This window comes from Xenopus laevis, chromosome 5S (genome assembly GCF_017654675.1).
Source record: "Xenopus laevis strain J_2021 chromosome 5S, Xenopus_laevis_v10.1, whole genome shotgun sequence".
Lineage (NCBI taxonomy): Eukaryota > Metazoa > Chordata > Amphibia > Anura > Pipidae > Xenopus > Xenopus laevis.
The window spans coordinates 29,553,168-29,566,647 of NC_054380.1; the positions used below are offsets into that span (position 1 = coordinate 29,553,168).

The 13,480-nt window shown below is 37.0% G+C and overlaps 2 protein-coding genes across 2 annotated transcripts; both read left to right on the top strand.

Moving 5' to 3' along the window:
- Positions 1 to 2,093: 2,093 nt before the first annotated feature.
- Positions 2,094 to 7,787, top strand: LOC121394353 (serine/threonine-protein kinase mig-15-like). Its single transcript, XM_041565179.1, has 8 exons — positions 2,094 to 2,153; positions 5,187 to 5,222; positions 5,341 to 5,406; positions 5,691 to 5,747; positions 6,596 to 6,718; positions 6,963 to 7,073; positions 7,187 to 7,277; positions 7,666 to 7,787. Exons 1-8 carry the CDS (start codon positions 2,094 to 2,096, stop codon positions 7,785 to 7,787), a joined length of 666 nt encoding a protein of 221 aa, XP_041421113.1.
- A 307-nt stretch (positions 7,788 to 8,094) lies between these two features.
- Positions 8,095 to 10,528, top strand: LOC121394062 (mitogen-activated protein kinase kinase 1-like). Its single transcript, XM_041564084.1, has 4 exons — positions 8,095 to 8,190; positions 9,154 to 9,232; positions 9,813 to 9,964; positions 10,304 to 10,528. Exons 1-4 carry the CDS (start codon positions 8,172 to 8,174, stop codon positions 10,315 to 10,317), a joined length of 264 nt encoding a protein of 87 aa, XP_041420018.1. The 5' UTR covers positions 8,095 to 8,171; the 3' UTR covers positions 10,318 to 10,528.
- Positions 10,529 to 13,480: the final 2,952 nt, after the last annotated feature.

The following is a 13,480-nucleotide window of genomic DNA, read 5'->3' on the forward strand; positions in this document are numbered from 1 at the left end:
GGAATTTGTTTTCCACTTCCAACCCCTAATTATATATATATGCAAGTGCAAATTAGGATTCGGGGGTTCGGGGGTTCGGCCGAATCCAAAATAGTGGATTTGGTGCATCTCTAATTACAAATTTCATATATCGTTGGTTTTGGCTAGATCTAAACCAAATCCTTTCATTACTCACTGTAAGAAACAGCTTATAATAGTACACTTTCTGCATATCTAATATTAAATCATACCTTGTTTTCTGTATTGCTTTATAAGGAAAATGGTCTTAGAGGTTGGGAACTGCTATGTTTCCTAATTCTAACTTCTAATGGACCTATTCATTTAGTTACACCTTGATCATTGCCTCTAATATTCAAACCTATTTTCTTTTGCCAGGTTAAAGAAGTTAAAGAAGAGAAAAATGAAGTCATTTTGGTAAGTAGAGAAACTTGTCATACATAAAGGTTTTGTTAAAGATGGAGGATAACGTAACAATGTCGTAAAATGTAATAAAACTTAAAACACTCCAAACCTTCTAGCAGATATAACACTCTTCTTGAACTATGATGCATAGCCGCTTAGCATATGTTACTCCCAAGGGGCCACATTTGTTCAGTTTGTTAATAAGATTTTGTTAAATTACAAGTCAGATTTATCTATGGATCAGTAGCCTTAGACACCAACTCTACACAAATGTATCTAACATTTCAGTTGATTTACAGATTGGCCATTGCCACTTACATACCAACATTGACCTGATTCCTAAGAACCCATTTCATTGCTAATGTATAATTATCCTTTTCTTTTCCAGCAAGGGGCAGTCCAGTAACCCCTTGCATTTTTATGAGAAAATAGATGCCAACCCCCAATTCATTTATACTCAAAACTATATCTCATAGTATAATGTGTCTTTTATTTATCTTGATTAATAATCTCTTACCCTCCTTTTTTTATTTAAAAAACAGGTACTACCGAAGATGTACACAGAAATGCCCTGTTTGGTAAGCAAATAATAGTTTATTATTAGTTATATTTAAATAATATTAAATTAAATAAAGCAACATTACATATATGAACTGTTCTACTTTGTCTTAAACAGGTGCAACCGATTGGATATGGCAATCTCCTCTGCCGAGTAAATATTTTAAAGAGGCTAACTCAATTAAAACAAAACAAACCCATAATATCATGGGAAGTATATTTTCGCATTTTCCAACAAATAATTAATTTCATTTTTTTTTTCTTTCAACTAGGAACCAGTAGAAACCAATGTTAATAATATCAGTGAGGTAAGTAGGAAAACATAAAACTTTGAAAACACTTTGTCACATTGCCATATGCAATAGATATTAGTATAGCAACAAATGGATTAATTGTATGTTTTTATTCTTAAACAGAAACAACCTGAGGAAATAATTGCCCATGACATTTGCCAGGAGACAAATATTGGCCATAACAGCTGCCAAGAAGAACCTGAAAACAATGGTCATGACATCTGCCAGGAAGAACCTGAAGACAATATTAGCCATCACAGCTATCAGGTAAGTAGTTTTAAATGAATTAAAAAAAAACACAACATGCCTCTTCCCCAACAATACATGGCTTTTTGCTTAATATATTTTAAAGCCTTCTTTATAAAGCCTTCATTCTTTGTAGAGCTCAATTAATTATCTTACATTTGCTTAACAGAATCAATCATGTGATCCATGTGATCAATAAACTTCTATCTCTTTTCCAGGAGCAACCTGAGGAGCCTGGCACAGAGATCAGCCAGGGTAATGCCTCAGAGGAGGAAGAAAGTCTAGAAGAAGAAAGTCTAGAAGAAGAAAGTCTAGAAGAACAAAATTCAGAAGAGGAAGAAGAAAGCAGTAATGATAATCTGTTTCCATTTCTTGAGGTATGGCTTTTTGCTAAATATATTTTAAAGCCTTCTTTGTAGAGCTCAATTAATTATCTCACATTTACTTAACAGAATCAATCATGTGATCAATAATCTTCTATCTCTTTTCCAGGAGCAACCTGAGGAGCCTGGCACAGAGATCAGCCAGGGTAATGCCTCAGAGGAAGAAGAAATTCTAGAAGAACAAGAGGAAGAAGAAAACAATAGTGATGACATGGTTATATATAGTGGGGAAGAAGAAAGCATTTGTGATGATCTGTTTCCATCACTTGAGGTATGATTTACTATCAAGGACATTAAGACATTTTGTGCATTGAACTGATTGATTTATTGGGACATGTTTAGCGTAACGTTTATTTAGTATGGCTTTGTTTAGGCCCACTAATGTCTAGGAACCTAAAAACCAAACTGCAGTTTAAATCACCAGTTCAGCTCTCATGCTAAAACACTTTAAGAACTATATATTTTTGAAATGTCCACATAAACTGCAGTGCCCAGAGGGAAGCCATCAATGCTTATCACTACAACACCATGCTGCACACATTACATGGGGAAACCCACAAATGGGTCATTTTTTTTCTTTGCAGCTCTGGAATACATTGAAAACTTTGAAAATACATTTTACTTTTATTAAAGTTCTCTTTGAGTTAGAACTCCTGTTATATCTCTCTCTTACCCAGGGGAAACCAGAGCAGAATGTAGAAATTGCCACAGACAACTGCCGCGTAATTGAATAATGGGAATTATAAAAACATTTACCTTGTCATAAATGCATGCTTTTGCACCTTCTCTATAAATCAGAATTGATCTGAAATGATCTTTGTCATTCACTCTCTCTCTTAAGCATCACCAACCAGATAATCACAGTATTGATGCTTGAGAGGAAAACATACGCTAGAGATGAGCGAATTTTTGAAGCCCATAGACTTTAATATATTTTGGCCAATTTCCACTGCCGGCAATTTTTGGCAAAGTGAAATGGGTCAAATTCGCCCATCCCTACAATCAAGATATTCACATAACACATTACCAACTTTATTTTCCAATACTGTGTCACATTGCCATATGCAATAGATATTAGTATAGCAACAAAAGGATTAATTGTATGTTTTTATTCTTAAACAGAAACAACTTGAGGAAATCATTGCCCATGACATCTGCCAGGAGGAACCTGAGACAAATATTGGCCATTTCCAGGAGCAACCTGAGGAGCCTGGCACAGAGATCAGCCAGGGTAATGCCTCAGAGGAAGAAGAAAAGCTAGAAGAACAAGCAGAAAAAGAAAACAATAGTGATGACATGGTTATATGTAGTGATGAAGAAGAAAGCATTATTGATTATCTCTTTCCATCACTTGAGGTATGATTTTCTATCAAGGACATTAAGACATTTTGTGCATTGAACTTATTGATTTATTGGGACATGTTTAGAATAAAGTTTATTTAGTATGGCTTTGTTTAGGCCCACTAATGTCTGGGAACCTAAAAACCAAACTGCAGTTTAAATCACCAGTCCAGCTCATGGTAAAACACTTTAAGAACTATATATTTTTGGAGTATCCACATAAACTGCAGTGCCCAGAGGGAAGCCATCAATGCTTATCACTACAACACCATGCTGCACACATTACATGGGACATTGTAGGGATGAGCACATTTTTGAAGCCCTAGACTTGTATGTATTTTGGCAAATTTTCACTGACGGTGAATTTTTGGCAAACGAAATGGGTCAAATTTGCCCACCCCTACAAACAAGATATTCACATAACAGATTACTAACTTTATTTTCCAATACTGTGTCACATTGCCATATGTAATATAGATATTAGTATAGCAACAAATGGATTAATTGTATGTTTTTATTCTTAAACAGAAACAACCTGAGGAAATCATTGCCCATGACAATTGCCAGGAAAATCCTGAGACAAATATTGGCCATTTCCAGGAGCAACCTGAGGAGCCTGGCACAGAGATCAGCCAGGGTAATGCCTCAGAGGAAGAACATAATCTACAAGAACAAGAGGAAGAAGAAAACAATAGTGATGACATGGTTATATATAGTGGGGAAGAAGAAAGCATTTGTGATGATCTGTTTCCATCACTTGAGGTATGATTTACTATCAAGGACACCAAGACATTTTGTGCATTGAACGGATTGATTTATTGGGACATTTTAGCATAATGTTTATTTAGTATGGCTTCATTTAGGCCCACTAATGTCTGGGAACCTAATAACCAAACTGCAATCACCAGTCCAGGTTATGCTAAAACACTTTGGGGTGAATTTATCAAAGAGTAAAGTTCCGCAGCTCTCAATTCATTGCTATGGGATTTTGAAAGGCGTATTTATTAATGGGTGAAGTGAAAGTTCACCCTTTGATAAATACACCTATAAAAATCCCATAGAAATGAATGGAGAGTGGCGGAACTTCACTATTAACTTCACTCTTTGATAAATTACCCCTTTAAGAACTATATATTTTTGGAGTATCCACATAAACTGCAGTGCCCAGAGGGAAGCCATCAATGCTTATCACTACAACACCATGCTGCACACATTACATGGGGAAACCCACAAACGGGTCATTTTTTTCTTTGCAGCTCTGGAATACATTGCCCAAAGTTTAAAGGTGTTATTTACTAAACTCGATTTTTTTTTTCTGCCTGAGTTTTTTTGGGCAAAAATGTTAATGTTTAGAGGAGAAAAAAACGCTCACGATTTCAAACCTGTCACTGTTGTGTATAGGTCAATGGGAAGGTATAGTGGTCTGCATTGGATTTTGTCTGGTAAACCAAAAAAATTGGGGTTTTCAGGCAATAACCTGAAACAATTAAGCAATTCAGGATTCAAATCCAAATAATTTGGGGTTTTCCCCGTTTTTGCAATTTTTTCCCCGACCTGACTATTTCAAGTTATTTTATTGATAAATAAGATAAAATTGTGGATGGGAGTTTAGTCAAGCTTAGTTTAATACAAATATGAGAAATTCGAGTTTTAGTAAATAACCCCCTAAAAGTCTCACACACATTAGTTCTATTAGGACAAACCATAACCCATATACATAAGAATAATAATCTTTGTAATAGTTATGTCCACCATTAACAACACTGTTTGGGCACAAGGCCTCTTTGCTACACTAAATATAAATTAAAAAACTGCTTAACAAGGAACACAGTGAGGAATCTTATGGGGATGCCTCTCAACCTGAACAAACTAAATGAGCAACAAACTAAAAAGAAAAGCTTGCAATATTTATTCTTTTTGTCTATTTACTGAGTTAATCTAAAATAATGTTTTCCTTTACCAGGTCTGCAATGAACATGGATTTGACAAACTATGCCCGGTATGCAAAAACATTTTTTACATTATTATCCCTGTTTTCAGCCTTCTCCCTCTATTCTCCCCCCACCACCTGGCATTATATTGTCTTATTTTCAAATTTTGTATTTTACTTTTTTTAGGACCCAACTGGCTGGATAGACCTCGAACAATGTGTTGGATCAGGAGGATTTGGAGTAATCCATAAGGTATGAAATTTTAAGATTGTAAGGGGTGGGAATGACCTACCTTTTGTGGCCCTTAACATCTCAATGTAATTCTATATATTGTATATATTTATCTATCTAGTATATAAATATTCATACATATGTCATGTATCACTAAATTGCCACATATGCCACATTTTAAGCAGGATTCATATTTCCTTTTGGAGTTTGTTTTTTGTTTCTGAGACTGCAAAGACCCATGTCGTTATACTCAGGTACTTTATCAAATTCAAGTCAAAATTCACCACAAATTTGTTTTCTTTCAGGCATGGCATTTTAAGGAAAAGAAAGAAGTGGCCATAAAAGTGATAAAAGACCTTAGGGTAATGTATATTTTTTACTATTTAATTTATTATAATGAGAATATTGCAGAAAGTGTTGTGTTACACATACAAATCAACTGCCAGTAAAAAGAGACTTTATAAACCATGATTAGCAAGTCGCCCCCTTATATAATGGATAGTCATAATGCAAAATGGAATTTGTAATGATTAGAAATGGACTTCTTTAAATGCCCCAAGCTCTGTTCAGCCCGGTGAAATATTCACTGGAGGTTTAATTATTTAATAAATGCAAAACTAACTATATCATCCGCTTGTAATATTTGCATCTTATAAAAGGCAAATGTGTGACTTATATTCATTAATCTCTATGTAACAATACTATAAAGTAACCACCCCTAACAGAAGGGGATTTAAATCAAACCAGATCATAACGAAAAAATCATAACTCAGTTCAACACATTGCAAGTAAACACATGGAGCGGCATAGAAGAGAAAGAGGGGAAGTTAGATTCTATGATTGAGAGTGGACGCCATTACAGCACATCACAGAGAGACTTGAGAGAACTGATAACCTTTACTAGCTTTACGCATTCAGAAGCTTCTGATGAAGTGACTCCAGTCACGAAATGCGTAAAGCTAGTTCCCCTGCCCGCTTACACTTTTGTATTCTTAACATGGATTAATAAAGTTAACTGGCTCTATCCAAGTTTGGTTTCCTCGAGTTCTGATCCGGTGAGGTCATCCCTACTATCAAGTTTGTTTGGGAAGTTAGTATCTGTGGTGTTGGCACTGTGGTACACTGATGGCAAACTAATGAATTCTATGTTTTACAACAAGGATTAAATAGTTATCAAGACTAATCTAATGATCAGTATTTCTGTATCTAGGATAATGAAGAGATCCTTGCTGAACTGTACGTACTTGAACGCGTTTCTGGCCACGACAACTTCCCTGCCTTTTATGGAGCCTTTTATCTACGGCCCAGCATTTCAAATGAAGAGGCGCTATGGGTAAGGATATACTTCTTAAGTAAAAGCACACAATGGTCTTGCATTGCACATGCCAAGAAGGAGAAAATCTCAATCAAAGTTAATAAATATAACACTGATTATTTCAGACCCGTTACTGCTACTGATTACTAGGAATGTTACACAGACACACAGACAGATAGATAGATTTTAGGCAACATATATATATATATACACTATAATATTTATATACACTATAAATAAAAACATTTTATTTCTATTCTAGATTGCTATGACAATGTGTGCTGGTGGCTCCGTAGACGCCTTAATTAGGAGCACGCCCAATAGATCCTTGGATGAGACCTGGATTTCATACATATGCAAGAAAGTTTTACAGGTAAGACAGATATTAACCCTTTCATTGCTTTTCATAATCTCTGCTCATCCTATTAATTCTAGAATATAAAAATATATACATGTTCATCATGTTTGCTTTATTCATCTTTCTAGGGCCTGGATTACTTACAGGAACTGAACGTGATACATCATGATCTCAAGGGCGCCAATATAATGTTAACTTCTACGGCCCGTGTGAAGATAAGTAAGTGAAGTTTATTATCTATAGGAAGAATGGGTGCCACAAAAGCAAAGGGTACATTTATTGCTCATCTCAATGCCTAGCTTTTCTTAGGCATCATAAAACTTTAAAGGGGATCTCTACCCAAAAATTGCACCTTTGCATTATTCAAAAATATCATTGTAAGCATCGTTCCAATATACAGTCATTAAGAATGTTCAGTGTTTTATTTGTCTCTGTCTTTACACTCTCTTTGCACCTGGTTCAAATCAATAGTCAGCACCAGACAAAAGAAAATACTGCTTCAAAAATATATTTCCATTTGTAATAACTGTAGCACCTTTCTGTATTGTCATAGATGTTATTACTGCGTTGTACAAAGTAAATTCATGCTTGTTTCTTTCAATTTCAGTTGATTTTGGCCTTGCCACAATAGGGCCCATCAGTACAAGTAATGCAGGAACCCGCTGTTGGATGGCACCTGAAGTCCATGCATGTTTTACAAGAAGTATACATTATAACTACAAGGTATAATTAATAAAATAGTTGTCATTTAGTTCAGTTTTCATTAAAGTGATTAAACAAAATGCACTCTTAAGGCAGGAATAACAAATCCATGCCAAATGTAATTTGTAGAGCTTTTTCCCCCAGTAGAGACTCTTGAAAATGTAAAATTATAAATGTTTATAGTTGAAGTCGGCTACTGGAAATGTTTCATAGTAATACAACGTAGCTTGGTTTTAAAGTATTAGTCATTTAGCATCCCATATTGACCCTGAGACAGGATGAGGAGGGATAGTCAGTAGAAGTATCTTTATCATCTCTAACAATGATTATAATTTGTTTGCTAAATGGTTGTTGCTTTTTGTTTTTATTTTCTAGGTGGATGTGTGGTCTTTAGGAATCACAGCCATAGAAATGGCAGAATACGATCCTCGTAAGTAATCTTAAATAACATTTTGCGTGCATTTACGTTCATTTATGGAGGAGTGTTTTTAGGAAGGTCAGGGGGTATCACCTATACTATAACAATGAAACATGTAAATCGGCCATGAATCAGAGAATCTTTGCTGTGCTTTTATTATAATGGTGTCTTCTGTAATTTGCATTAGTTACTTTTCTTTTTAGTGATACACTGGAAAGCAAGATATAACTTCTTGTTTCAGAGACAGGAGCAATCAGATAAAAGATATAGACTGTGACTTTCCTGTATCCCCTTAGGCTAATGGCAAATAATGTGTTTTCTCTGCTGCTGAGAAAATACAGATACAGCCATATACTGCCCTATATGTCCAATATCTGTCTGTCACTGTGCACACGCTACAATAATTCCAACCAGACTGCATTTATTTATTTGTTATGCATGAGGGTAAGGCCACACTGGGAATTTTGGGGAGATTTGGTCGCCTAGCGGCTAATCGCCTCGTCTTTGCGGTGACCAATCTCCCCAAACACCTTCCCTCACTCTGCGCTGGCTAAAATAAAAAACCTGCTAATCACATGCGCCGATTCATTTTTCGAAGTCGCCCGAAGTTTCCACCCTTCGGGCGACTTTGGAAAATGAACCGCCGCGTGTGGTTAGCGCTGGCTGTTTTTTATTTTGGCCGGCGCAGAATGAGGGAAGGCGTTTGGGGAGATTGGTCGCTGCAAAGACGAGGTGATTAGTCGCCAGGCGACCAAATCTCCCCAAAATGACCAGTGTGGCCTTACCCTTAAAGAAGGAAATTATTATCTCAAAAAGTTAAAATAAATCATCGATTGGTTCTGATAATAGAAACTCATCAGAATATTTAATGTAGTCACCCTCTACTGTACAACTGTACAATGCTGCAAAATATGTTGGCCCCTTGTAAATTTGTAAGAATAACAATAATAAAATTGTGTTCTCTTACACTTACAGCACACATTAAACTCCGTGGTGCTGAGCTTTCCGAAAGGATTATGAATGGTCCAGCTCCAGCTCTAAAAGAGGATATATGGTGAGTCATTTATTTATTTATTTTTTTTTACAGAAATAGGACTTAAGGTGGCCATAGATGTTACAATTACAATCTTTCCTGGAAAAGATCTTTTTGATCGATAAGCCAACCCATATCCAAGTCTTCTGCCAATATCGGTTGGCTCGTTTCCCACCATACACGCACCGAATATGGTACCAGAATTTTTTTTGTACAATATTATTGATGCGTCTATGGCCAACTTAAGCAGTGAGGGTGGGGGAATGGGGAAAGAGACACTGAAGCATAAGGCCGGGAAAGGTGTTAAAGTGGGAAAGAGATAAGTTCAATGAGCTCAAATATAAGTGTCACTACTGTATCCACTCTATCCATTGCTGTGATGATGGGCTGTGTTCAAGTTATTAGTATTCTTTAAGAGACATCACCCTTTTTATAAATTCAAGAGCTTACACTTTGTTGGCCCAAATTATTCAATGAAAAGAAACATCTCCCATTTTAATTCCCTATCACCCAACAGACTTCAGTGTCCTTTTTGAATAATTCTGGCTCTGTGTTTTATTACATCATCAGTAACACTTCTGCCTTGTTTCTTTTCCCCCAGGAGTAATAAATTCCACAGATTTATTAATAAATGCCTTCAGAAGGATCCAACCAAAAGACCATTCGCAAAGGAACTCCTATTAAACCGATTCATCACATATAATCGAGATGAAGACGAGGTGCAATATAGCATAGCAGAGCATATACAGAAAGGTAATGCAAATGACTCATATTCTCTACAATCAAAAAGCAATTACTGGGAAATCTTTAATGCCTATGTGGTTATTCAAGGCTTTAGGTATTTAAGGATTCCTATTTTGATCACTATCCAAAAAATTAGGGATTTTAGGGAATTTTCATTTTCAGGTGTAATTAGTCTTTTTTAATTACTAATGGTTTTAGCTCCAACCAGTTCTGCTTTAAATTGTATCAATTACTAACTTAGCTAGCCAGTTAAGGAATCACATTATGGCCATTTTTACAGTGCCCTATCATGTGCATAGATATAAAACACAGATCTTCTTGTCTAACATTAAAAACATTTTCTCCTAGGAGCAAAGAAATAAGACATTCAAGTTAAAGATTCTCTTGCAACACCTCATTAAGAAGACTTTGTCAAGACTTAGGAAGGAAATGGAAGAACAATATATAAATCCCAAAATGGATTCTACCCTTGCAAGATCTGAAATGTGGCTCCTTCATTATGTTCCCAAAAGGGAAAGGAGGGAAAGGGTTGGGAACACAATGTAGGAGCCACAGTCCATCTACTTTGGATACTTTACCAAATTTTTATTTTTATATAATCTATTTAAATGTATATTTATTTTTATATATTAATAAAAATAATAAAAAATAAGCTGATGTTTGACGTTTGAATAATTAATATATAGGGGCAGATTCACTAAGGGTCGAATTTCGAAGTAAAAAATACTTCGAAATTCGACCCTCGAATTGAAATCCTGCGACTTCGAATATCGAAGTCGAAGGATTTAGCGCTAAACGTTTGTTCGATCGATCGAAGGATTTTTCGTTCGATCGAACGATTAAATCCTTTGAATCGAACGATTCGAAGGATTTTAATCCAACGATCGAAGGAAAATCCTTCGATCAAAAAAAGGTTAGCAAACCTATGGGGACCTTCCCCATAGGCTAACATTGACTTCGGTAGGTTTTACCTGCCGAAGTAGGGGGTCGAAGTTTTTTTTAAAGGGAAAGTACTTCGACTATCGAATGGTCGAATAGTCGAACGATTTTTCGTTCGATTCGTTCGATTTCGTTCGTATTCGAACGAATTTAACCAATTCGATGGTCGAAGTACCAAAATACTTCGAAATTCGAATTTTTTTCATTCGAATCCTTCACTCGAGCTTAGTGAATCGGCCCCATAGTGTATGAAAATGGGCTGTTGAAGAGTTGCATTAACTGTAAAGGAGAGGGAAATGTTTTAGAAAATATCAACTGGGAAAAAATCAATTAGGAGAATATTATTGAGGATATAAACAACTGCTAGTACTTGTTTCATAATCTTGTTTCATAATCTTCAGGAAAATGTACTTTCAACAGCTTATGATGATAGTTATGGATTTTGTACACCTTCTGTAAATTATATAGTAAATGAGCTTTTTGTCAATTGGCGCAAGAAGTGCAACAATTTTTGTGCAAGCACATATCATGGTTGTGCTTGGAAATAAGCCCTAATGTTATAGCTCTTTGGGTGTAACTCACTGAGCCAAAAAATTCTAACATTAATGCATACACATGTAACACTAGTAGTAAATTAAGTATCACGATTCTCTAACTATGAGCTTCACCCCAATACTTTGCTCTGGATGAGACCTCAATTCTCAGGAGTTAAGACCTCACAACAGTGTGGAGTCAGGGTGTAGTACAACTGTAAATAGGTGCAGTGCATAATAATTGGGCACCAGTGGTTTTTGCAAGTTAACCAGAGAACATATTTATTGAACAGGATAGTCCACAAAGAAGTGTACATAACCAAGCAGGAACATAGAGCAACATATACTCGCAACACCAATGGTCAGTATTAGTCCCTGCAGGGAAGAGAACATACACAGTAGCAATGAAGGTACACCTAGCCTTCAGACTTTTCTCTAAGTGGAACCCAGGGGAATCACTACATCCCTAAGTCTGTACACTTAGTTAGTGTTGGACTAGGGGGCAAGGGGCCCCCCCACCATGCCTCTGGTCCCCCACCCCAGGTGTAAAGCACCTTCTGGCTCCCCTCCTTGAGCCGCAACCTGCCCCTTCGCGCATACCGTCTTTTTAGTATAGTCATGCTGAGAATCAAGGAAGACAGAAGCCGCTTCTGGCTTCCTCCAAGGATCGAGTCTGGACCAGCAATTGGTACCCGGGATCTTAATCCCACTTACACTCCTCGTCTGAGCCTCAAGCTGCTCAGCTAAATAGCCTAACTATCTGTCACTCATAGAGTGACCTCTTAAAGTGAGTAGCCTATTCTTACTAGATCTGACCTTTCTAGGTTCCACTTCTCCTTTCCTGCCTGCTCAGGCAAGGGATTAACAAAATAGACCCTGATGAGGGGGCTGCCAGTGGTCCATTAGCATTAGAAACTCTAACTGACAGATTGAGAAGGGACAGTAAGGTTATCAGACCTATCAGCAAAAAAACAAGCAACATGACTTTTATTTTAATTAATATTGTGGTGTAGTTTTTTATTGCTAGATTCATCTCACCCCCGTGTTCATGGCGCAGATCTCGGACAAAACTCGGACAGCAGTATTGAATGCAAAATTCAGGCTTTATTTCATACACACAGGTGAAAGATTGAGCGGTGGGTATGCACGCTGACTTACGCGTTTCTTGCCGGATCCACCGGCACTTCCTCAGAGTCAAGGAACTCTGAGGAAGTGCCGGTGGATCCGGCAAGAAACGCGTAAGTCAGCGTGCATACCCACCGCTCAATCTTTCACCTGTGTGTATGAAATAAAGCCTGAATTTTGCATTCAATACTGCTGTCCGAGTTTTGTCCGAGATCTGCGCCATGAACACGGGGGTGAGATGAATCTAGCAGTTGAATACCGGCAGGAAGTAACCGGCATCCCGTGAAGGCTGCGACTGGACGGACACAGTTATTCCGGGTGAGCTCCGATGCGAACCGCATCTCTTTTCCTTATTTATGTAGTTTTTTATTGTCAGTATAATTTTAAAGAATCAGTCAGACAAATAAATGTTATGAAAGTACCCAATGAATGAATGAAAGAAACACATGTTGATGGCACTGGTATACAGGCAAAATAGGTAGATGACAAATAGGTAGATACAGTGTTGATACAACACTTTTATGTGCAAAGTGGCAGCTCCTCTTAATACAATGACTGAAACCATACAGGATGGCATAATTTATCATGGAAAAATACAAATAAGATTTTATGGGGCATAATTACTTGTATATACCGGGTCTCACTTCCCACACTGGGAGGCAGCCAGCAGCATTTCATGGGCTGAGATGCCACCACCCCCTGACCTAGCAGAGCCGAATGTCTGTGTTAAAAAACAGAAATTTGGCTCTTAAATTTACCAGAGGTGGCTTTTTGCCGCCCCTGGTATTTGGCCATTCCATGCAGCCTGAGGCAAGTTTCTCACCTTGCCTCATTGCAGGAGCGGCCCTGGAGGCAGCAAGCAAAAAACAAGTAACAAAAAACATAAACTTAATTTATGTTTTCTCATAACAGACTTAGTTGCTACACT

Excerpts from the sequence above, each read along its gene's own strand:
- LOC121394062 (XM_041564084.1), top strand. Across the intron at positions 9,233-9,812 it reads GCTCTAAAAGAGGATATATG|GAGTAATAAATTCCACAGAT; the intron begins GTGAGTCATTTA and ends CTTTTCCCCCAG.
- LOC121394353 (XM_041565179.1), top strand. The coding sequence starts at position 2,094 with ATGGTTATATATAGTGGGGAAGAAGAAAGCATTTGTGATGATCTGTTT. Across the intron at positions 5,407-5,690 it reads GATTTGGAGTAATCCATAAG|GCATGGCATTTTAAGGAAAA; the intron begins GTATGAAATTTT and ends GTTTTCTTTCAG. Across the intron at positions 7,278-7,665 it reads TACGGCCCGTGTGAAGATAA|TTGATTTTGGCCTTGCCACA; the intron begins GTAAGTGAAGTT and ends TTTCAATTTCAG.